We start from the raw sequence: 26,095 nt of genomic DNA, 5'->3' as shown, positions 1-26,095 counted from the left end.
GGTGTCATGTCAATGTGTTTCTGTATGTTATTGTATCAAGCTTTTGTGAACTTCTCAACATCCTTTTACCTAGAAACCACTTCTCTAGGAGCTCGATAGCAGCAGGTGGTCAGAAGGGGAAGTCCTACTACACCATGACCTTCAGCATGACCTTCAACCACAAGGACGATGTCTGCTACTTTGCTTACCACTACCCTTACACCTACTCGACTCTAAAGGTACTGTATACCACTACACCTACTCTACTCTAAAGGTACTGTATATCACTACACCTACTCTAATCTAAAGGTACTGTATACCCCTACTCTAATCTAAAGGTACTGTATATCACTACACCTACTCTACTCTAAAGGTACTGTATATCACTACACCTACTCTAAAGGTACTGTATACCCCTACACCTACACTACTCTAAAGGTACTGTATATCACTACACCTACTCTAATCTAAAGGTACTGTATACCCCTACACCTACTCTAAAGGTACTGTATATCACTACACCTACTCTACTCTAAAGGTACTGTATATCACTACACCTACTCTAATCTAAAGGTACTGTATATCACTACACCTACTCTAAAGGTACTGTATACCACTACACCTACTCTAAAGGTACTGTATATCACTACACCTACTCTAAAGGTACTGTATATCACTACACCTACTCTAAAGGTACTGTATATCACTACACCTACTCTAAAGGTACTGTATACCACTACACCTACTCTAAAGGTACTGTATATCACTACACCTACTCTAATCTAAAGGTACTGTATACCCCTACACCTACTCTAATCTAAAGGTACTGTATACCCCTACACCTACTCTAATCTAAAGGTACTGTATACCCCTACACCTACTCTAATCTAAAGGTACTGTATACCCCTACACCTACTCTAATCTAAAGGTACTGTATACCCCTACACCTACTCTAATATAAAGGTACTGTATATCACTACACCTACTCTACTCTAAAGGTACTGTATATCACTACACCTACTCTAAAGGTACTGTATACCCCTACACCTACACTACTCTAAAGGTACTGTATATCACTACACCTACTCTAATCTAAAGGTACTGTATACCCCTACACCTACTCTAAAGGTACTGTATATCACTACACCTACTCTACTCTAAAGGTACTGTATATCACTACACCTACTCTAATCTAAAGGTACTGTATACCCCTACACCTACTCTAATCTAAAGGTACTGTATACCCCTACACCTACTCTAAAGGTACTGTATATCACTACACCTACTCTAATCTAAAGGTACTGTATATCACTACACCTACTCTAATCTAAAGGTACTGTATATCACTACACCTACTCTACTCTAAAGGTACTGTATATCACTACACCTACTCTAATCTAAAGGTACTGTATACCACTACACCTACTCTACTCTAAAGGTACTGTATACCCCTACACCTACTCTAATCTAAAGGTACTGTATACCCCTACACCTACTCTAATCTAAAGGTACTGTATATCACTACACCTACTCTACTCTAAAGGTACTGTATATCACTACACCTACTCTAAAGGTACTGTATACCCCTACACCTACACTACTCTAAAGGTACTGTATATCACTACACCTACTCTAATCTAAAGGTACTGTATACCCCTACACCTACTCTAAAGGTACTGTATATCACTACACCTACTCTACTCTAAAGGTACTGTATATCACTACACCTACTCTAATCTAAAGGTACTGTATACCCCTACACCTACTCTAATCTAAAGGTACTGTATACCCCTACACCTACTCTAAAGGTACTGTATATCACTACACCTACTCTACTCTAAAGGTACTGTATATCACTACACCTACTCTAATCTAAAGGTACTGTATACCCCTACACCTACTCTAATCTAAAGGTACTGTATACCCCTACACCTACTCTAATCTAAAGGTACTGTATATCACTACACCTACTCTAATCTAAAGGTACTGTATACCCCTACACCTACTCTAAAGGTACTGTATACCACTACACCTACACTACTATAAAGGTACTGTATACCACTACACCTACACTACTCTAAAGGTACTGTATACCACTACACCTACACTACTATAAAGGTACTGTATACCACTACACCTACACTACTCTAAAAGTACTGTATATCACTACACCTACACTACTCTAAAGGTATTGTATACCACTACACCTACACTACTCTAAAAGTACTGTATACCACTACACCTACACTACTCTAAAGGTACTGTATATCACTACACCTACTCGGCTCTAAAGGTACTAGATACAGTGCCCTGAAAAAGTATTTGCCCCTTTTCTGATTTACTGTATTTGTGCATATTTTCCACACTGAATGTTATCAGATCTTCAACCAAAATGTGATATTAGATGAAGGGGATCTGAGTGAACAAATAACACAAAAATGTGATCCTTATTTCATGTATTTTAAGAAACAAAGTTATGTAACACCCAATGCCCCTGTGTGAAAAAGTAATTGCCCCCTTTCAGTAACACAGGTTTTGCCACCTTTAGCTACAATAATCAAATCAAATCAAATTAATTTATATAGCCCTTCGTACATCAGCTGATATCTCAAAGTGCTGTACAGAAACCCAGCCTAAAACCCCAAACAGCAAGCAATGCAGGTGTAGAAGCACGGTGGCTAGGAAAAACTCTCTAGAAAGGCCAATACCTAGGAAGAAACCTAGAGAGGAACCAGGCTATGTGGGGTGGCCAGTCCTCTTCTGGCTGTGCCGGGTGGAGATTATAACAGAACATGGCCAAGATGTTCAAATGTTCATAAATGACCAGCATGGTCGAATAATAATAAGGCAGAACAGTTGAAACTAGAGCAGCAGCACAGTCAGGTGGAAGTTGAAACTGGAGCAGCAGCATGGCCAGGTGGACTGGGGACAGCAAGGAGTCAACAAACACTTCCTATAGTTGTTGATCACTCTCACATCACTGTGGAGGAATGTTGTCCCACTCCTCCATGCAGAACTTCTGTAACTCCACGACATTTGTGGGTTTCAAGCATAAACTGCTCATTTCAGGTCCTGCCACATCTCCATTGGTTTTAGGTATGGACATTTTCCAAAAGTTTACATTTCTTGCTTTTCAGCCATTCTGATGTAGACTTGCTTTGGATCATTGTCTTGCTGCATGACCCAGCTGCCCTTCAGCTTCAGCTCACCAATGGATGGCCTGTAGAATAAAAGACTGAATCTCTACATTACACTGTTGATTTTATGTGAATGTTATACACTGCTCAAAAAAATAAAGGGAACACTTAAACAACACAATGTAACTCCAAGTCAATCACACTTCTGTGAAATCAAACTGTCCACTTAGGAAGCAACACTGATTGACAATAAATTTCACATGCTGTTGTGCAAATGGAATAGGCAACAGGTGGAAATTATAGGCAATTAGCAAGACACCCCCAATAAATGCGTGGTTCTGCAGGTGATAGCCACAGACCACTTCTCAGTTCCTATGCTTCCTGGCTGATGTTTTGGTCACTTTTGAATGCTGGTGGTGCTTTCACTCTAGTGGTAGCATGAGACGGAGTCTACAACCCACACAAGTGGCTCAGGTAGTGCAGCTCATTCAGGATGGCACATCAATGCGAGCTACGGAAAGGTTTGCTGTGTCTGTCAGCGTAGTGTCCAGAGCATGGAGGCGCTACCAGGAGACAGGCCAGTACATCAGGAGACGTGGAGGAGGCCGTAGGAGGGCAACAACCCAGCAGCAGGACCGCTACCGCCGCCTTTGTGCAAGGAGGAGCAGGAGGAGCACTGCCAGAGCCCTGCAAAAGGACCTCCAACAGGCCACAAATGTGCATTTGTCTGCTCAAACGGTCAGAAACAGACTCCATGAGGGCCCGACGTCCACAGGTGGGGGTTGTGCTTACAGCTCAACAGCGTGCAGGATGTTTGGCATTTGCCAGAGAACACCAAGATTGGCAAATTCGCCACTGGCGCCCTGTGCTCTTCACAGATGAAAGCAGGTTCACACTGAGCACATGTGACAGACGTGACAGTCTGGAGACGCCGGGGAGAACGTTCTGCTGCCTGCAACTTCCTCCAGCATGACCGGTTTGGCGGTGGGTCAGTCATGGTGTGGGGTGGCATTTCTTTGGGGGGCGCACAGCCCTCCATGTGCTCGCCAGAGTTAGCCTGACTGCCATTAGGTACCGAGATGAGATCCTCAGACCCCTTGTGAGACCATATGCTGGTGCGGTTGGCCCTGGGCTCCTCCTAATGCAAGTCAATGCTAGACCTCATGTGGCTGGAGTGTGTCAGTAGTTCCTGCAAGAAGAAGGCATTGATGCTATGGACTGGCCCGCCCGTTCCCCAGACCTGAATCCAATTGAGCACATCTGGGACATCATGTCTCGCTCCATCCACCAACGCCACGTTGCACCACAGACTGTCCAGGAGTTGGCGGATGCTTTAGTCCAGGTCTGGGACGAGATCCCTCAGGAGACCATCCGCCACCTCATCAGGAGCATGCCCAGGCGTTGTAGGGAGGTCATACAGGCACGTGGAGGCCACACACACTATTGAGCCTCATTTTGACTTGTTTTAAGGACATTACATCACAGTCGAATCAGCCTGTAGTGTGGTTTTCCACTTCAATTTTGAGTGTGACTCCAAATCCAGACCTCCATGGGTTGATAAATTTGATTTCCATTGATAATTTTTGTGTGATTTTGTTGTTAGCACATTCAACTATGTAAAGAAAAAAGTATTTAATAAGAATATTTCATTCATTCAGATCTAGGATGTGTTATTTTAGTGTTCCCTTTATTTTTTGGAGCAGTGTATTTACTGTACTTTTTGCCGCATTTGTTGATAACGAAATGTGAAAATACTCTGCATACATTCAGTAACATGATAAGAATATTTCTGGATAATGTGGGGTAGGTGCAACATGAGACAAAACAATGACATGGGTTTGAGTGAGAGGAATAACTGGTGTCTCTAATTGGACACACACTTCTCCAACGTGTACACAGTTCCTAAGTCATTTCAATGCACTTTTATGATTCAAAGAAGAGTCTTCAACTATAAGGTGCTATTTTGAGTTCTCCCAGCTGTGCTGTTTGGAACAGAACCCTGCATCCCCGCCCTCACACAATTACTGTTGTTTAACCAATCCAAAACCAGTCCATTATAAATCAAACTTTTGGTTACTGGCCCAACACTCCTAACCGCTAGGGTACATGCCGCCCAGCATAGCACTACCCCTACTGTACTCTAAAGGTATAAAAGCTAAATCAACTCTTTTAAAAAACTAAAGTTTCACTGTTTTGATGTTTGCGCAACAGAGCTCCACCGTTGTGTAAAGCCTTCTTACGTCTGTGTTCCTGCACAGATGCACCTGCAGAAGCTGGAGGCTCTGAGAACCCCTCAGACCTACCTGCGCGAAGACGTCCTGTGTGAGACTCTGGGGGGAAATAGCTGCCCCCTCCTCACCATCACCGCCATGCCCGAGTCCACCAGCAACGACCAGATCTGCCAGTTCAGTGAGTACTGACTGACCACTGACTACTGGGGTAGGAACACTGACCTGAACTGAGTTAAAGATATCACTGTCTGCCAGATAACTGTCTCCTCCTTCTCTGGGGGGGGTGTGTGTGCTGCTGAGTGTATTTCTATGTACTGTGTGTGTGTCCAGGGAACCGGCCGCTGGTGTTCCTGTCATCGCGGGTGCACCCAGGGGAGACCAACGCCAGCTGGGTGATGAAGGGCACCCTGGAGTTCCTGATGGGTAGCAGCCCCCTGGCACACAGTCTCAGGGAGGCCTACATCTTCAAGATCGTCCCCATGCTCAACCCTGACGGAGTGGTCAATGGCAAGTAAGTGTACACACACACACAATGCGCGTATGAACATGTGCGCACACACATACGCGAACACACACACACAGCCAATACTATATTGCAGACATGTGCGCACACAAACTCAAGTTGATTAACTTATCTTTTTCTCATTCCATTTCTCCCGCCCCTCCCTCCAGTCACCGTTGTTCTCTGAGCGGGGAGGATCTGAACCGACAGTGGCAGAACCCCAGTCCTGAGCTGCATCCTACCATCTACCACACTAAGAGCCTGCTGCAGTACCTCGCTGCCATCCAGAGGGCGCCATTGGTCAGCCCCACGGTTGAATACCGTACCCATCATATGTGCCATAGCCCGACACCCTTACAGCGCTGGTCGCACGTGGCTAACTCTGTCACGCTAACCCTTTCCCTAGACATTACCTTAACCTTTTCTCTTTCCCTAACAGTCGTGGCAGGAAAGCCAGTTTGATGAATTTTGATAGTCTTCATACATTCACAATCTCTGTCTCCTTCCCTGTGTGTCTGTCCTCTCCTTCCCTGTGTGTCTGTCCTCTCCTTCCCTGTGTGTCTGTCCTCTCCTTCCCTGTGTGTCTGTCCTCTCCTTCCCTGTGTGTCTGTCCTCTCCTTCCCTGTGTGTCTGTCCTCTCCTTCCCTGTGTGTCTGTCCTCTCCTTCCCTGTGTGTCTGTCCTCTCCTTCCCTGTGTGTCTGTCCTCTCCTTCCCTGTGTGTCTGTCCTCTCCTTCCCTGTGTGTCTGTCCTCTCCTTCCCTGTGTGTCTGTCCTCTCCTTCCCTGTGTGTCTGTCCTCTCCTTCCCTGTGTGTCTGTCCTCTCCTTCCCTGTGTGTCTGTCCTCTCCTTCCCTGTGTGTCTGTCTTCTCCTTCCCTGTGTGTCTGTCTTCTCCTTCCCTGTGTGTCTGTCTTCTCCTTCCCTGTGTGTCTGTCCTTCCCTGTGTGTCTGTCCTCTCCTTCCCTGTGTGTCTGTCCTTTCCTTCCCTGTGTGTCTGAGTCTTCTCCTTCCCTGTGTGTCTGTCCTCTCCTTCCCTGTGTGTCTGTCTTCTCCTTCCCTGTGTGTCTGTCCTCTCCTTCCCTGTGTGTCTGTCCTCTCCTTCCCTGTGTGTCTGTCCTTTCCTTCCCTGTGTGTCTGAGTCTTCTCCTTCCCTGTGTGTCTGAGTCTTCTCCTTCCCTGTGTGTCTGTCCTCTCCTTCCCTGTGTGTCTGAGTCTTCTCCTTCCCTGTGTGTCTGTCCTCTCCTTCCCTGTGTGTCTGTCCTTTCCTTCCCTGTGTGTCTGTCCTTCCCTTCCCTGTGTGTCTGTCCTTTCCTTCCCTGTGTGTCTGAGTCTTCTCCTTCCCTGTGTGTCTGTCCTTTCCTTCCCTGTGTGTCTGAGTCTTCTCCTTCCCTGTGTGTCTGAGTCTTCTCCTTCCCTGTGTGTCTGTCCTCTCCTTCCCTGTGTGTCTGTCCTCTCCTTCCCTGTGTGTCTGTCCTCTCCTTCCCTGTGTGTCTGAGTCTTCTCCTTCCCTGTGTGTCTGTCCTCTCCTTCCCTGTGTGTCTGAGTCTTCTCCTTCCCTGTGTGTCTGAGTCTTCTCCTTCCCTGTGTGTCTGTCCTCTCCTTCCCTGTGTGTCTGTCCTCTCCTTCCCTGTGTGTCTGTCCTCTCCTTCCCTGTGTGTCTGTCCTCTCCTTCCCTGTGTGTCTGTCCTCTCCTTCCCTGTGTGTCTGAGTCTTCTCCTTCCCTGTGTGTCTGTCCTCTCCTTCCCTGTGTGTCTGTCCTCTCCTTCCCTGTGTGTCTGTCCTTTCCTTCCCTGTGTGTCTGAGTCTTCTCCTTCCCTGTGTGTCTGAGTCTTCTCCTTCCCTGTGTGTCTGTCCTCTCCTTCCCTGTGTGTCTGTCCTCTCCTTCCCTGTGTGTCTGTCCTTTCCTTCCCTGTGTGTCTGAGTCTTCTCCTTCCCTGTGTGTCTGTCCTCTCCTTCCCTGTGTGTCTGTCCTTTCCTTCCCTGTGTGTCTGTCCTTTCCTTCCCTGTGTGTCTGTCCTCTCCTTCCCTGTGTGTCTGTCCTCTCCTTCCCTGTGTGTCTGTCCTCTCCTTCCCTGTGTGTCTGAGTCTTCTCCTTCCCTGTGTGTCTGTCCTCTCCTTCCCTGTGTGTCTGTCCTCTCCTTCCCTGTGTGTCTGTCCTCTCCTTCCCTGTGTGTCTGTCCTTTCCTTCCCTGTGTGTCTGAGTCTTCTCCTTCCCTGTGTGTCTGTCCTCTCCTTCCCTGTGTGTCTGTCCTCTCCTTCCCTGTGTGTCTGAGTCTTCTCCTTCCCTGTGTGTCTGTCCTCTCCTTCCCTGTGTGTCTGTCCTTTCCTTCCCTGTGTGTCTGTCCTTCCCTTCCCTGTGTGTCTGTCCTTTCCTTCCCTGTGTGTCTGAGTCTTCTCCTTCCCTGTGTGTCTGAGTCTTCTCCTTCCCTGTGTGTCTGAGTCTTCTCCTTCCCTGTGTGTCTGAGTCTTCTCCTTCCCTGTGTGTCTGAGTCTTCTCCTTCCCTGTGTGTCTGAGTCTTCTCCTTCCCTGTGTGTCTGAGTCTTCTCCTTCCCTGTGTGTCTGAGTCTTCTCCTTCCCTGTGTGTCTGAGTCTTCTGTGTGTCTGAGTCTTCTCCTTCCCTGTGTGTCTGAGTCTTCTCCTTCCCTGTGTGTCTGACTCCTCTCCTTCCCTGTGTGTCTGACTCTTCTCCTTCCCTGTGTGTCTGAGTCTTCTCCTTCCCTGTGTGTCTGACTCCTCTCCTTCCCTGTGCTATGTAGGTGTTCTGTGACTACCACGGTCACTCCCGGAAGAAGAACGTGTTTATGTATGGTTGCAGTTTGAAGGAGACTGTATGGGAGACCAACATCAGCGCTACATCCTGTGAGCTACATGAAGACCTTGGTTATAGGGTGAGAACACACACACACAAATATACACACACACACACCTAGGGCTCTGATGGTCATAGAATTTTGGATGACAGTAATTGGCCAGCCAAATAACTGCGGTCTCCGTAATTACCGTTTGGGGTGCATTTTCTCCTCCGGTCCTGACTGCATGTGCTGTCATAGAAATAGAAGGAATAGAACGGGTGTCCCCATTCAAGTGAATGATTGCATAATGGGTGGGACTGGCGGCCTTTGCAAGTGTACATAGGAGCAAAGCAGGGAGCGTACCCATTAATATGTGTTGGGATTTGTTGATTCAACTGACATTACAAAAAATACATTCCATTGCATGAGCCACATCAGTTATCACAATTTTAATGAACATTCTACATTACCATGGAAATGATTGCATCACAATACCAGGCAGCCATTGCGAGTGTACCCATGACTTTACCAGTCAAATTTTCAGGGTTAGAGGTGCCAAGCCCATTCTATTGATTCTATTTCTATGTTTTGCTACAACACGCTGCTTGTTTCAGAAAGGAGCAACAAAGTTTCATCACCTTGTTAAAGTCCATGTCACCACAGAAACGGAGTCAACCGCACAAATGCTCGGTAATTGTGCCAGCCCTACACACACACGATCTTCCCTTATGTTCGTTAATGTATTAAGGCTCTTGCTCAGAAACATATTACTTGCATTTAACCAATGAAACCCTGATGATAAATCAGAACAGATTACATCAGTACAGCTGTGATCCCTGTTATAGGAATCTGGATATGCTTTCCACATTTTTCATGGAATTTTCATGGCTGTACAATTTCTCAGGTCAACTCAGCAACAATATCTCTCAAATAATTTGCATACAGGGAGACACCAGGCCACCTGGAAACAATGCGGACACAGTGTATAGTTACACACACACACACCGACTGTTTCTCTTTTAGATCCTCTCACGTACATCCATCCACAGGCATGCCCTCATTGTCTATTGTCTATGGGTGTTGAGCTCAAACTCTTCCCCCGTACTCTGTCCCTCAGACTCTGCCTAAGATCCTGTCCCAGATGGCACCGGCCTTCAGCATGGCCAGCTGTAGCTTTGTGGTGGAGCGCTCCAAGGAGGCCACGGCCCGCGTGGTGGTGTGGAGAGAGATCGGAGTCCAGCGCAGCTACACCATGGAAAGCACACTCTGCGGCTGTGACCAGGGCAAATACAAGGTGGGGTGTGTGTGTGTGTGTGTGCCGATACAGCCTGGTGTGTGTGTGTGTGTGTGTGTGTGTGTGTGGGTGGACTAACAACCAGCAGGGGGAGCTATAGTCCTGTAAATCATACTGTCAGTGACTAAAAGCAGCATCATCTGGCTTATTATGTCATATCCACTAAACACGGGACATAACTGTGTGTGTGTGGTTTTACTGTCCCTGTGGGGACCAGAAGTCCTCACAAGGCTTGTGGCGACCAGAAGTCCTCACAAGGCTAGTAAAACATGCGCCTGTCCCCACAAGGCAATTTTAGGCTTGGGGTTACAATTAGTGTTAGGGAAAATTGGATTATGAATGGGAATCAACTGTTTGGTCCCCACTAGGAAGGTAGAAAAAACACAATTGAGTGTACCGATGTTCTGCCTGTCAGTGAGTGCAGAAACCTCTAGCAGCTCCTAGCCCTCTCAGCACTGGAGTTGCCAATGTCAACATCTGCAGAGCCCAGGGGTAGGCTAGGGTTGCCAGTTTGGTATGGTCCCTTTCTCTCATCCTTCCTGATTGGGTTATATATTTATGGGGAAATTGTTTGGACAGATGTGCAGGACGGCCATTTTGTTGACGTTCTATTTGTCATGCTCGTGCCAAGCCAGTGTCCTCTTTATTTATTTTTTACATTTATTTAACTTGGCAAGTCAGTTAAGAACAAATTGTTATTTTCAATGACGGCCAAGGAACAGTGGGTTAACTGCCTTGTTCAGGGGCAGAACGGAATATTTTTACCTTGTCAGCTCGGGGATTTAATCTTGCAACCTTCCGGTTACTGGTCCAACGCTCTAACCACTCGGCTAATCACAATGCTCCACAACACAACCATTTTACTGGAAGCCCACTGTAGACTTGCGATTGCACATGGGACAGACGTGTGTGTGTGTGTGTGTATGTGTGTGTGAGATGTTTTTAAGTGTAAATAATACAGCGCTGACTTAATTTAGAGGACTGGTCGATTGTTTGGTCGATAGGCTGTTGGTCGACCGAGATTTCTTAAGTCGAGCAGTAGCAAAAAAGAATAATTAATGGTGTACAAGACACCTGTCTGAGTGGACTAATCCACCGTGGAGGCCGTAGGGATGGCACAGTCCATCACTAAGACGTGCAACTGAAATTGTATATGGTTATATTACATAAGAACAATGGTGCAACACTAATAAAAAATATTATTTCATAACAGATGCACTTTCTCCCGCGTTAGTTAATGGTCGCTGTCCATGGTTCTGAAACACATCAGTGCGCTGTTGAATTGGCGCCTTTTCCTAGACCATGTTGCTATGTTTACAATAGCAAGGTTAACCAGCATATTGGTGTGGAGGCAGCAGCAGAGTTAGAAAACAGCCCTTGCCTTAATTGTCTAGGAAAAGTGAGGAGAGAAGAAACCCCAAATTTATTAGGTCTATAATCAATAGCCAAACTGTTAAATGTGCCTGGCTTTATAAATCATCCCTACTGTATATATCTAGCTACAGAAATATGACAGATCCTGCTTGTGTGTTTGTTTTAATAGCCTACTGATTCCGTGAGTGCCAAGCCTCACGCAACCACATGTCGGATCAACAATTTCTAACCATTTCTAACTGTTTTTAATCTTCGCTATTCTGTAATAAATGCGTTACACTTTTTTCCCGTTAGAACAGCCTTTGATATTATTTATAATTGATTTAAAAATAATAACCCTCCTTTTTCTTGATCTCCTTATTGTTATTCTTATGATCATCATTAAACTAATAATAATGTCATTATCATTGGTAGGATTGGCATAGCAACCTTTTATAACCACCATCGAGCTGTAGGCCAAAGACCACATCCTGTATAGTCTTAATGCCGTAACTTACTTCGGCCTATATTTCAACTTTTTATAGGCTACAGTACTGTATCAATCATTAATTTATTCATGTCATCTCACAGCATATGAGTCATTCACGATTTGAAATGCAATTAAGCATTTTAGTTTTTAAATAAAATAATAAAGCCACTTGAATAATTAGCGTAAATAAACTGTTCCATTTCGGAAATTGCATTCACGAATGAATGCAGCAGTTTTTAGTCTTTGCTGTAATAAATGCTTCACAAAAAAACTTGCTTAAAATTGATTGTGTTTACATTGGAAAAATGATATTGTAATCTAACAGCACCTGTTTGGCACACATAATATGCAGGCAGACCTTGCTCCTTACCTTCTTGTTCTTGATCTCCAGTATTTTCCACAAATAGTCAAATTTATACCACACGTCTGACTGGGGTGACAGAGACAATTGGGTGCTAATCACACAGTCACTCACTGTCTTTTTTTTCTTTTTTTTACACAGCACAGCAAGTCTTCGTCTGGCCCAGTACAATCAAATCAATTGCAGTCGGACTCCATTTAGTCATTTGTGTCTTAATTATTTAATCAAAGAGTGCGCTGAAAGCATCTGACGAGTTCAGTGCATATATTTGATTTGATTTAAAACACATAGGATGTGTCTATATATGGAAAATATACATTTTAAAATGGAAGAACAGACTCTCGGTCAACCAAGAGGTTTTTTTAGTCAGGGACAGCCCTAAAATAATATGTGTGTGCACTGAGCATGCATGCTTGTGTATGTTTATATAATGTTTGTACAGTAAGTGATTGTGTGTGTGTCCAGGGTCTTCAGATAGGCACCAGAGAGCTAGAGGAGATGGGAGCCCAGTTCTGTGTGGCTCTGCTAAGACTGAAGAGACTAACTTCCCCCCTGAAGCTGAGGAACCACGCACACCTTCTGGACGTCGAGAGTGACCTTACGGAGACACGCTGCAAAGGCTCCAGGTCAGACACACACCCCCTCACCAGGTCACTCACTCACACGCACACTTAGACACGCTCACACTTACCAGGTCACACACACAATCCCACTTACCAACAATAAACCATACATGGTATACTAGTTTGAGAGTTGCAGCATGGCTAACACTCAGGACAGTAGTGTAGCTGCACCGTCCGCTGTCATCCTCAGAATCCTCATGACATTTAAATGTGGCTTTTTACAAATCTCCTCTTGCATTTATTGATTTATCCATGTATAATTAATGTATTTACAGTGCATTAGGAAAGTGTTCAGACCCCTTGACTTTTTCCACATTTTGTTATGTTACAGCCTTATTATAAAATGTATTAAATAGTTGTTTTCCCCTCATCAATCTACACAAAATAACCAATAATGACAAAGTGTTTGTTTGTAAATGTATAAAAATAAAACTGAAAACCACATTTACGTAAGTATTCAGACCCTTTTGTTGAAGCACCTTTGGCAGTGACTACAGCCTCAAGTCTTCTTGGGTATTATGTTGCAAGCTTGGCACCCCTGTATTTGTGGACTCTCAAGCTCTGTCAGGTTGGAATGGGAGCGTTGCTAAATAGCTGTTTCCAGGTCTCTCCAGAGATATTTGATGGGGTTCAAGTCCAGTCTCTGGCTGGTCCACTCAAGGACATTCAGAGACTTGTCCCGAAGCCACTCGTGCGTTGTCTTAGCTGTGTGCTTAGGGTCGTTGTCCTGTTGGGAGGTGAACCTTCGCCTCAGACGGAGGTCCTGAGCGCTCTGGAGCAAGTTTTCATCAAGGATCTCTCTGTACTTTGCTCATTTCATCTTTCCCTCGTTCCTGACTAGTCTCCTTGTCGCTGAAATACATCCCCACAGCATGATGCTGCCACAACCATGCTTCACCGTAGTCATGGTGCCAGGTTTCCTTGAGATGTGACGCTTGGCATTCAGGCCAAAGAATCTTGTTTCTCATGGTCTGAGAGTCCTTTCGATGCCTATTGGCAAACTCTAAGCAGGCTGTCGTGCCTTTTACTGAGGAGTGGCTTCCGTCTGGCCACTACCATAAAGGCCTGATTGGTGGTGTGCTGCAGAGATGGTTGTCCTTCTGGAAGGTTCTCCCATCCCCACAGAGGAACTCTGGAGCTCTGTCAAAGTGACCATCGGATTCTTGGTCACCTCCTTGACCAAGGCCCTTCTCCCTCGATTGCTCAGTTTGGCAAGGCCAGCACTAGGAAGAGTCTTGGTGGTTCCAAACTTCTTCCATTTAAGAATGATGGGAGGGCACTGTGTTCTTGGGGACCTTCAATGCTGCAGAAATGTTTTGGTACCCTTCCCTAGATATGTGCCTCGACACAATCCTGTCTCGGAGCTCTACGGACAATTCCTTCGACCTCATGGCTTGGTTTTTGCTCTGACATGCGCTGTCAACTGTGGGACCTTGTATAGACAGGTTTGTGCCTTTCCAAATCATGTCCAATCATGTTGTAGATGATCAATGGAAACAGGATGCACCTGAGCTCAATTTCGGTGTCTCAAAGCAAAGGGTCTGAATACTTATGTAAATAATTTTATTTTTTAAAGTTTTATATACATTTTTTTATATACAAAATAAAAAATAAACTGGTTTCGCTTTGTCATTATGGGGTATTGTGTGTAGATTGAGGGAAAAAAATGACTTTATTCATTTTAAAACAAGGCTGTAATTTAACAATGTGGAATACTTTCCGAATGCACTGTATTCATTGACTCCCATCAAGTAGCCAGGTTAGAGACCTCAGGGCTTGGCTATAGGCTCATCACAGCTTTATGCTTTTTCTCGTTTAATATTTAATCATTAGACCAATGATATCATAACAATAGGATTGGAATTTTGTGCGTGTGTTTCTGTGGAAGGCTATTCCCCTTGCACGGTCTTCACATTTTTCTGCCATAAAATGTAATCTATAAAGTAATGACATAAGTTTTTTTCCCTACAATCTACACATTTTCAAAGTGAAAGAAGAATTATAAAACATTTTCCAAATGACTAAAAACACAAAATGAGAACATATTGATTGTGTATGTCTTCACACCCCAGAGTTAATACATTAGTAGAAGCACCTTTTGCCATTACAGCTGTGAATAATTTACAATAATATTCTACCAACCTTGCACAACTCTCAGGGACATTGTTTTTGTCAACATTGCTAGGTTGTGTAAATCTGTAGGACAAAAAATATAATGTATTAATTTTTTTGATTTAATTTTAAGGCAACAAAATTAGAAGCATATGCAAGGGCTGTATAGATGTTCACTAGGCCCTGTATGTGTACAGTGCGTGTGTGTGTGTGTGTGTGTGTGTGGCCTTTGTGTGCATGCACGTGTGTGTGTGTGTGTGGCCTTTGTGTGCATGCACGTGTGTGTGTGTGTGTGTGTGTGTGTGTGTGTGTGTGTGTGTGGCCTTTGTGTGCATGCACGTGTGTGTGTGTGTGTGGCCTTTGTGTGCATGCACGTGTGTGCATGCATGTGTGTGTGTGGCCTTTGTGTGTGTGTGTGTGTGTGTGTGTGTGGCCGGTCCGGTGTAAGTGCGGCCCTTGCAGTCTTTCTCTAATGGACTGTAATGGCTCAAGCTCTCTCACTCTGGGATCTTAATACTCCTCTCCAGACAGCACTCTGTCCATCCCATTACAACCTGTCACACCCTCCACCTAATCCACTTTACCCTTTTCTGGGGCAGAGAGAGGGTTGGGGCGGGGAGCAGGGGTCAATGACTGAACCCCAACCATCCACTGTCTCCACAAGATCCTCTTTCAAAGACCTCACACCATTAAAAACCATTTAAAAAACACTAAAACCACTAAACATCTGAGACATTTATCCATTAAACCACTAAACCAATGCGTAAGAAGAGATGTCTCTATCAGAAACGTAGCACAACTAGTGATTGATTAGATTTTTGTCATTGGGTTTGTATTATTTTACGTGCCTGAACACTAGTTTTATCTTCTGAATTTCTTTCTGAAATCTTATAAATCATTATACCTAATTTCTGTCCAGACCCGTGGTCAAATATTTGTTTTCTTTCAAATACTTTGTGTTTTAATCATTTGGTGGGTGTTTTTATGTTAGTCCTATTTCACACATTGAGCCTGCCTAGAATGATGGTCTGTCTGTGTGTTGTGTTGTCAAGCAGCACCCCTAGTACGTACTTGTTGGAGGATGAAGAGGCATCCTTCATGGAGGAGGTGGACTACAGCGCCGAGAGTGGCGACGAACCCGACAACGACCCCAACACCGCCGACCCCCACGACAACCACCTCTCCGACTCCGAGTCCAACAACCATAGAGACTCACTCACCTAGCTCAAACCCCCTGATCACTACCCAACCAGATATCCCCATTTTGCTCTGAAGTTACTTACTCCTCTCCCTCTGGCCTTGGTGCATCATGGATACCACATCCATGCTATATCTGCCTTGCATATCTCATGCAGATTTAGAGCGTTATAGAATGAATAGACACGTTAGACAAATAACACAAGTTAACACAAGGGTTTTGTTGCAATGTCGCCATTTGTCATGAAAAGTGTTACACAAAGAGAATTTGTCTATAGGTAATTCTATGGTTAGACACAAGTTGAGATGGAATGTACACCTTGGTCGTATTTGCATAAATAGTACAGTATGTCTCAATTACCTACTAATAACAGTAGCGCACAATTGGCATACCGGAAAGGTAGTAAGCAAAGTAGAACCATTTGCACATGTAACACATCAACATGCATACCGTACACATGAACACACGTACAGGGCAGAAGAAAAGGCACTTTTACAATCCACCTCACAGTAAAATGTCAAAAGCTCAGGCCATAACTGACATTGATAACTGACATTGATGTTGTGGATCTGTTTTCTGCTACTGAGAAGTATATGTATTTCTCTAGTCTGCCTGTAAGCTTAGTTGGTTGTCCGTACAATGCAATGGTACTGAGTTTTAGGAAGGATGGTGCTATCTGGGAGTAGGTTAGACATTTTATTTTTTACTTGTATTTTTTCTAGATGTAAGTAGCTATTAGGTTTTGGTTGTGTTTGTACAGTCGGTGCATGACTATTTTAATGTTATTCTTATTTATTTAGTTTTATTTTATTTGTGAGACGCACTGTGTGTGTGTTTAGTAGATGGAAATGCTAGACCACCATAGAACTGGGCAGCCAAACGCTCTGTGTTTGTGGGAGTAAAAAAAGAAAACTGACTAAACCTTTTAATTTGATTGTAACACAAATAAGTTGAAGCTTGCAATGAAATCATGGGAAATAAATGTGAATGTGAAAATATCTGGATCATTTTGCGGTGTATTATTATCCATTTAATCATGTGAATGTTGAGCCCGAGTGAGTATTTTGTTTTGAAGGATGTGTTTTGTGTGTGTGGTGTATGTGTTTTAGAATGTCTTTTTTTATCTCTATTTTTAGAGGTGTTTGTTGATTCTGTTTGAGTGCAAGTGATGTGTGTGCCCACCGCTAATGCCCCTCTGGCTGTATATGCCAATCTGAGGTCGGACCATTGATACAGAAAGTGGACTCCTCTTTATTTCTGTGCCATTACAGCGTCTGTGATAGCATGGGCAGCACCATTGAGGCTACAACCCATAGGAATCCCCACCCAGTTGACTACTTTAAAATGGCAGAAGCATGGTGGAGGCCCTCTATGGCACTGCCCATGCTAAAAAGTCATTTTGACCACTAGAGCCCTCTCATTCTCTATGGGTTAGACAAAGCTTCATGGAGAAGGTTAAAGTTCATCAGGGGACACATGGAGAGAGGGTGGTGTCTCCAAACCAACGACCTACAGACAACCTGGACATTGGACAGAGGGAAATCTAGAATGAAAGAGGAGTCATTGAAGACAGATCATATTAATTCATTTGTACAGTGTGCATGTCAATAAATCAGCCAAAGAGCCACCTGTCTGGAGGACATGCAGTCAACCTCTCTCTCTGTCATCGCATTGTGCCGCTGATGGGCAGAGTGACAGCGGAGGAGAAGAGAAAAGCTGCAGGACACTGAGAGAGCCTTGTGTTAGGAGGAGGATTAGTAGTGGAGGAAAATGTTAATCAGAGATGCAGAGCATCAACAACTCTTTCCTCTTTCAGCCCTACGCCCCACTTCCTGTCTCTGCCTGCCCTCCCCTGTGTCAATCACACGCTCGGAAATGTGGTGAACAAAGAACTAAAAGACGTCCTCCGCCCCCAACCCAATTACAGTTCCGGCTTCTCTCTGTCTTGACGATGGAGGGGGGCATTCAGCTGCTGCCGAAGATCGCCATGTTCATCACACCCACACACACATCACTTGGGCGCCATGCACGGCTTTCAGTCGGTCTCTTATTGGCCTAAGCTGAGGCCCTTACACGACATGGGCAATTAACATAAGTGTCCGTGCCTAACTGTATACTTTGTCCCTGCCAAACTGGCCATCAGACCTTCAACATAAGCTTTAAAAAAAATCCACACACACACACTTTCTCTCTGACATACTCACATGGGCATAATTGGTTATGTGGAAAGCGGAGCTGACTTCAACCTCACGTTGCCACGGTAACTGTAGACCTATTTTCTAGGACGCGCTTACTCCCGTCCAGCGTGTTATTCATTCAGCCTCTTCACAAATGTTTTTCTTTTCTCTCCATCTACATTCTATCTCCCTCTCCTCCGATGTGATCCCTGTTCACATGCATATGCAAATAAACCCAATTCTCGAGACCAATTAAAATGGGATGTGAATGGAACAGGCCGTGAGTTGTGGTAATGAGATAGGGACGGGGTACAGGCTAGAGCTGGGACGATAAACCAAAAATGATCGACACCGACCATACCGATTAATTATCGCAGGCATTTTGCTGCCATCGTTCATTACGATAAGTAGCCTTTACTAGAGAAATGTGAAGTTTGAAATGAATGCAATCAATGCAAATTGTCCGGGTAGCTATTTGGTTAGCTGTTCAGGAGTTTTATGGCTTGGGGGTAGAAGCTGTTTAGAAGCCTTTTGGACCTAGACTTGTGCGGTAGCAGAGAGAACAATCTATGACTAGCTGGAGACTTTGGAAATTTTTAGGGCCTTCCTCTGACACCGCATGGTATTAGAGGTCCTGGATGGCAGAAATTTGGCCCCAGTGATCTACCTTCTGTAGTGCCTTGCGGTCGGAGGCCGAGCAGTTGCCATACCAGGCAGTGATGTAACCATGCTTTCGATGATGCAGCTGTCAAACTTTTTGAGGAACTTTTTGAGGATCTGAGGACCCATGCCAAATCTTTTCAGTCTCCTGAGGGGAATATGCGTTGTCGTGCCCTCTTCACGACTGTCTTGGTGTGTTTGAACCACGACAGTTCATTGGTGATGTGGACACCAAGGAACTTGAAGCGCTCAACCTGCTCCACTACAGCCCCATCGATGAGAATGGAGGTGTGCTTGGCTCTCCTTTTCCTGTAGTTCACGATCATCTCCTTTGTCTTGATCACGTTGAGGGAGAGGTTGTTATCCTGGCACCACAATGCTAGGTCTCTGACCTCCCTATAGGCTGTCTCATCGCTGCTCACAGCCCTGAGGGGCCCTCGTGTTGAGGATCAGAGTGGCAGATGTGTTGTTACCAACTCTTACCACCTGGGGGCAGCCTGTCAGGAAGTCCAGGATCCAGTTGCAGAGGGAGGTGTTTAGTCCCAGGGTCCTTAGTTTAGTGATGAGCTTTGAGGGCACTATGGTGTTGAACGCTGAGCTGTAGTCAATGAATAGCATTCTCACGTAGGTGTTCCTTTTGTCCAGGTGGGAAAGGGCAGTGTGGAGTGCAATAGAGATTGCATCATCTGTGGATCTGTTGGGGCGGTATGCAAATTGGAGTGGGTCTAGGGTTTCTGGGATAGTGGTGTGGATGTGAGCTATGACCAGCCTTTCAAAGCACTTCATGACTACAGACGTGAGTGCTATTGGTCAGTAGTCATTTAGGCAGGTTACCTTAGTGTTCTTGGGCACAGGGACTATCGTGGTGTTCTTGAAGCATGTTGGTATTACAGACTCGGCCAGGGACAGGTTGAAACTGTAAGTGAACACACTTGCCAGTTGGTCAGCGCATGCTTGAAGTACACGTCCTGGTAACCCTGCGGCCTTGTGAATGTTGACCTGTTTAAAGGTCTTACTCACATCGGCTTTGGAGAGTGTGATCACACAGTCGTCCAGAACAGCTGGTGCTGTCATGCATGCTTCAGTGTTACTCGAAGCGCGCATAGAAGTCGAAGCGCGCCTAGGCCGTCGTTGAAGATAAGAATTTGTTCTTAACTGACTTGCCTAGTTAAATAAAGGTAAATACAGACACTTTTTCTGTGTCTGTGTGCATCTCTTTGCTCTCTCTCTGTTTCTCTGTCTCTTCTCCCTCTCTCGCTTTTCCTCTCGCTCGCTCTGTCTCTCTCACTCTGTCTCTCTCCCTCTTTCTCTCTCGGGCATATCAGGTTGTCATTGTGGGAGAACAGGAAGTGGTGCCCTATAGCCAGAGCTCTCACTGGCCTGGTGATAGATGGGGCAGTTAAAAATAATAACATACAGACTGACATACTGTAGTATTTTTGTGCCCTAGTTTATAACTCTGTTGAAAACAGACTCATGAGACAATGTATTACCCAGGGGCTGGTTATTTATTCTGTAGTCTTTCCAATGACTAGGGTACCAGAGGTCAAACTCACATTTACGTATGAGGACAATGTTGAGATGTGAAAGAGTGTGAGGGGCGAAGAAAAAGGAACATGTATCCTAAATAGCACATAACGTTCAGAGAACCGTATGTTTTCTTAGAGCTTGGTGAAAGCATCTTTCTCCTATTATGGTCATTTTGCATACAACCTTCCCACAACTTTCTGGTAATGGTGCAGGATAGTTGCTTGGCTTTGGAATATTTAAGGAAATTGACACACAAAAAACTATTTCTTGATATTTCATTACTTTTTTGGTAATGATCTAGAAATTAGGGATGTTCTCAAATAGTTCAGAGAACGTTAAGAAACAACGTTCTTCTGTGAGAATTTCAGTACTACACCAGAACGTTTCCTACAGGTTTCCTCATGATTCTATTTAAAGCCATGTTCTCAAATTGTTCAGAGAACGTTAAGAACACTTTCCTTAAAAACCACAAGAAAACTTTAGTAACGTTCAGAGAATGATCTAAGAATGCTATATAAAAACATACATTCCATTCTCAGAACGTTTAAAAAAAACGTTCCATTCCCACAACTTCCAAATGTACTAGCTGGGATGTTTGTGATGGAGTGAGTGACTGATGGACATTAGCTGACGACTGACGGGCTAGTCCTATGTCAGCGGGTCCTGCCCAGGTCGACTGGGATGTCGATGGACACCGTCTGAGTTAAAAGCAATAACCTTCAGGTTAAAGCAGGGGGCAAGCAGGCTCCAAGAGAGACACTGGAGCACACACACACCCTCTCATGAGCGTAGTTAACCTGCGAGCATCTCACTCTCTCTCTCTCTCTCTCACGCTTACACTCACACTGACTCACTCACACTGACTCACTCTCTTACACCCACTCCCACCACCAGCCCTATCAAACATGTGCAGGTCTTTAACTGGCCTGAGAATAACAGGTGAGGGAAGAAGAGCATACCTGCTGGACATGTGACAGGTGAAAGACAGTATATTTAGTAAGGAATTACAGAATTGTCAATCAAATAGCTCTTCACTTCCATCACAACAAGTCACAACAATCAGAGCCATAGTTTGAGCTTAACATAATTGTCTGAAAGGTCCTGCTAGCAGGTCATTTAGGGTGCAGTGTTGAAGGGTCAGGGACAGAGGCCCCGTACACACAGTTTGCAGCAAAATAACTATTCACCCCATGAATTTGCAACCTTGGGCAGACACGCCCCATGATTAAGCCGGCTAGAGTCAATGAGAGGACATGTTTGTTTTTACCGCAAGCTGTTCTGATAGAGGCGTTGGTATTGGTGCTGAAATCTCCTTGAGCCTCCAGTTGTTTAGTTGTGACAGGAAGCCCCAGAGGAACCCGTCATTACAACACTAATCTCCCACAAGCCTCTGCTCCCCCTGAGGGTGTTCAAGTGTCATCTCCTTTTCACTGTGTTAGATATCACAGTGTTTGGTTAAGAGTTTAAAACGGTCAGTGTTGAGGGATACCTGAGCAAGATTATTTTTGATTACCCAGACTTCTAGATCAGCACTCCTACTCTGAGATGCTTTATGCATACAGGCCTTGATGTTTGTCATATCTGAGGTGTCTGGCCCTCCTCATAAGAGCCAATGCAGTACCCGCAAAACAAACCATGATGGTACTGTAGCTAGAGAGGGCTAGCCTAGACTCTAGAGGTGGATGTTTGTGCATGGGTTTGTTGCTCAGATGAGACGGTTAGAGTGAGAAAGTGGCTGTGATTAGAGAAACCTGCATCTGTGTCATGGTTCTATTCTGGCCCTGGTTTATGTGGCCTATAGCCATACTATAGAAAGATCACATTATTATGACACATCACATTATTACTCTGGAAACATTTACTGTCTTATGAACACATGTAACGGATGTGAAACTGCTAGCTAGTTAGCGGTGCGCGCTAAATAGCGTTTCAATCGGTGACGTCACTTGCTCTGAGACCTTGAAGTAGTGGTTCCCCTTCCTCTGCAAGGGCCGCGGCTTTTGTGGAGCGATGGGTAACGATGCTTCGTGTGTGAATGTTGTTGATGTGTGCAGAGGGTCCCTAGTTTGTGCCTGGGTATGGGCGAGGGGACGGTCTAAAGTTATACTGTTACACACTGCTTTATTTTTGTGAGTAAAAATGTTAATGTCATCGCGCACCAGCGACTCCTGTGGCGGGCCGGGCGCAGTGCACGCTAACCAAGGTTGCCAGGTGCACGGTGTTTCCTCCGACACATTGGTGCGGCTGGCTTCCGGGTTGGATGCGCGCTGTGTTAAGAAGCAGTGTGGCTTGGTTGGGTTGTGTATCAGAGGACGCATGACTTTCAACCTTCGTCTCTCCCGAGCCCGTACGGGAGTTGTAGCGATGAGACAATATAGTAGCTTCTAACAATTGGATACCATGAAATTGTGGAGAAAAAGGGGTAAAATTTAAAAGAATAATAAAATAAAAATCCATATTCCCTAAACCTAACCCTACCCCTTAATCTAACTTTAAAACAAACCCTAATCCCAAAACCCTAACCTTAACCCCAAAACCTAACCCTTAAGCTTAAAATAGCATTGAACAAATTGACACACACTCTACGAAGGGTAGAGGTTCTTTCTGGATATGTCAATTATTAAGTGGTATAGAAAGAGCATTATTGATTGATTATTATAATGATTAATAATTTATCTGTGTAATTGCTACTGGAGGGAGATGGGAGGAAGGAAGGCATGGGAGACAACTTGGAGCTTGGGAAGGGGGGGCTGTGGGGAGAGGCACACAAGGGAGGGGGGTCCTGGGGATAGCAACGTTACATCAACATTAGCAAGGTTATTGTTGTAAGGCCTATAATGGAGCCAAGTCAGTGTTGTGTGCTTGTTTTGGACCTTTATGAATAAACCTGTGTGATCCATTTGATATCTGACCCGAAGTCAGTGCTAAAAGTGTGGTTTTCCTTTCATCACATTCCTGTGATCCTCGTGTACCTGACCGTGGATCCGTGTTATTTGTGTGGGTTTAATGAAGCCTCCCTCTCCCAGGGCAGCAGTGGTTAGGTGGTTTTCCAGTATGCAGCTTTCTTTAGCTTGGCATCAATCTTCTGTCTGCTTCTTCTGATTTGATTTGATTTGATTCACAGTGTTCCAGGTGACCACATGATCCAATTTCATATGGAACTCAACCGTAACATGAAGAGGGTAACAGATAGTGAGCGTGGTCGTGATGGGCGGCTTGTGAGGGGAGGGGCTTCATCGATTGTGTACGGATCGGAACATGCTGAGACGGCAACACAGGTCTTTACACTATTTTCGCATGTTGAAAATAAAAAATGTCAGCCACACTACGAAGCAAGGTGAAGTAAATGAAATGTTCAATTTGATCAAGCCTTATAGAAAACAATGGGCAATTTTCCATCCAGGAAGTGGATTTCAATTGAATAAATTGACACCCCTCCCCTCGCCTGTCATCAACTAGTGTATCCAGCTGCACTTAACATGATTTACAGGCAGGCTGTTTTATGTGCTCCTCTGTACAACAATAACAGCCTGTGTAGCTGAACTGTAATGCCTCGTGTCCACCCTGTACTGTTAAACATTTATACATAAGGGGAGACCTCCAGCAACTGAAGCCTCACTCCGCTTCAAAATGAATCGAAAGGATTTTTAAATTCCTCTTTCTTGTAAGGAAAGCGATTGACTGGATTATCATTCACAATGTCCCTCACCATATTACACACACACAAACACACTCTCTTACTCACACTGACCTTGTTACTCTGAGATAAATCATGTTCTCACTTTCCCTGACCTATGAAATCATCAGTACGCAATTATAAAGAACTCATACACTCGCGCAACCACACACACACACACACTATGTACATTACACACATTTAACGTTAAACCACCTTTCACTTCCATTGAGCTCTTTAAATGGATGGTGGTCAACCCGAGCTGTGAAACAAATCAACAATTCCACTGAGAATGAAACCCAACCAAAATCACAGTTAGTCCTAAACCACAACTCCCATGTTCATGGACCACAACAACTCCTCTCTCCTTGCCTGTCCCTGACAGTATTATGTGTGTGTGTGTGTGTGTGAGTGTGAGCGATTGCATTATTGATTGTCCTGGATATGTTTTTTAAAAGCATTTAGCAATCTAGCAATTAGTTAGTGCTTAATGTACAATGTCAAAACAGCTTGCATCGACCGGGTCATTGATCAGTTGACTCATTATGTTCCTGGCACAGGGCAGTCATAACCAATGTGCATGAATTGCCGTCAAAAGACCATCCCTCTCTCTCGCTTTGTCTTTCCCTCTTTGTCTTGCTAATTTTCAGTCCATGTCCACTGAAAACCTTTATTATTATCGTACTCTTCTTGTTGTCGCCATGGTGATTTCATGTCTTTCTAAGTCTCCTCAATATTTATATGATCTTTTTAGCAGTCACAAGGTAAACAAATGGATGCATACAGTAAAATGTATTTAATATTTTCAGTACATACACTACCGTTCAAAAGTTTGGGGTCACTTAGAAATGTCCTTGTTTTTGAAATAATCTATTTTTTTTGTCCATTAAAATAACATCAAATTGATCAGAAATACAGTGTAGACATTGTTAATGTTGTAAATGACTATTGTAGCTGGAAACGGCAGATTTTTGGGGGGGAAATATCTACATAGGCGTACATAGGCGTACAGAGGCTCAATATCAGCAATCATCACTCCTGTGTTCCAATGGCATGTTGTGTTAACTAATCCAAGTTTACAATTTTAAAAGGCTAATTGATCATTAGAAAACACTTTTGCAAGTATGTTAGCACAGCTGAAAACTGTTGTTCTGATTAAAGAAGCAATACAACTGGCATTTTTAGACTGGTTGAGTATCTGGAGCATCAGCATTTGTGGGTTCAATTACAGGCTCAAAATGGCCAGAAACAAATAACTTTCTTCCTGAAACTCGTCAGTCTATTCTTGTTCAGAGAAATTAAAGCTATTCCATGTGAGAAATTGCCAAGAAACTGAAGATCTTGTATGACGCTGTGTACTACTCCCTTCACAGAACAGCGCAAACTGTCTCTAACCAGAATAAAAAGAAGAGTGGGAGGCCCCGGGGCACAACTGAGGACAAGTACATTAGAGTGTCTAGTTTGAGAAACAGATGCCTCACAACTGATGCCTGGCAGCTTCATTAAATATTACCCGCAAAACACCAGTCTCAAAGTCAACAGTGAAGAGGCGACTCTGGGATACTGGCCTTCTAGTCAGAGTTGCAAAAAAAAACATATCTCAGACTGGCCAATAAAAACAAAAGATTAAAATGGGCAAAGGAACACAGACACTGGACAGAGGAACTCTGCCTAGAACGTCAGCATCTCGGAGTCACCTCTTCACTGTTGACGTTGAGACTGGTGTTTTGCTGACAAGGTACAAATCTGTTGTTCTACCCCTGAACAAGGCAGTTAACCCACTGTTCCCCGATAGGCTGTCATTGTAAATAAGAAATTGTTCTTAACCTTACTTGCCAAGTTAAATAAAGGTTACATTTTTTATTATGTGCGCTACACATAAAATTATACTTTAAGGAAAATTGTTCCATGTTTGCGGCCAGGGAGCACATACCCTGGGGTCAATTAAATTGATAAGCCTCTTGAAACCTTCCTTTTCGA

At 44.4% G+C, this 26,095-nt stretch overlaps 1 protein-coding gene across 9 annotated transcripts in view; it reads left to right on the top strand.

Annotated features, from left to right (window-relative positions):
* LOC109876496 (ATP/GTP binding carboxypeptidase 1) overlaps positions 1-17,076 on the top strand; it is a 46,145-nt gene extending 29,069 nt beyond the window's left edge. For 7 of the 9 annotated variants that reach the window (XM_031818255.1, XM_031818248.1, XM_031818250.1 and 4 more), the window contains 8 exons: positions 74-218; positions 5,375-5,525; positions 5,678-5,858; positions 6,020-6,149; positions 8,606-8,737; positions 9,759-9,935; positions 12,605-12,765; positions 15,930-17,063. In XM_031818255.1, coding sequence (XP_031674115.1) covers positions 74-218; positions 5,375-5,525; positions 5,678-5,858; positions 6,020-6,149; positions 8,606-8,737; positions 9,759-9,935; positions 12,605-12,765; positions 15,930-16,098 — 1,246 coding nt within the window. In that variant the 3' untranslated portion in view covers positions 16,099-17,063. Of the gene's footprint in view, positions 1-73; positions 219-5,374; positions 5,526-5,677; positions 5,859-6,019; positions 6,150-8,605; positions 8,738-9,255; positions 9,332-9,758; positions 9,936-12,604; positions 12,766-15,929 lie in introns of all 9 variants that reach the window. The other 2 variants (XR_004208208.1, XM_031818244.1) reach the window with 2 other exon arrangements.
* Positions 17,077-26,095: the final 9,019 nt, after the last annotated feature.

This window comes from Oncorhynchus kisutch, linkage group LG3, assembly GCF_002021735.2.
Source record: "Oncorhynchus kisutch isolate 150728-3 linkage group LG3, Okis_V2, whole genome shotgun sequence".
In the NCBI taxonomy this organism is placed as follows: domain Eukaryota; kingdom Metazoa; phylum Chordata; class Actinopteri; order Salmoniformes; family Salmonidae; genus Oncorhynchus; species Oncorhynchus kisutch.
This window is presented reverse-complemented; position numbering and strand designations above follow the sequence as displayed.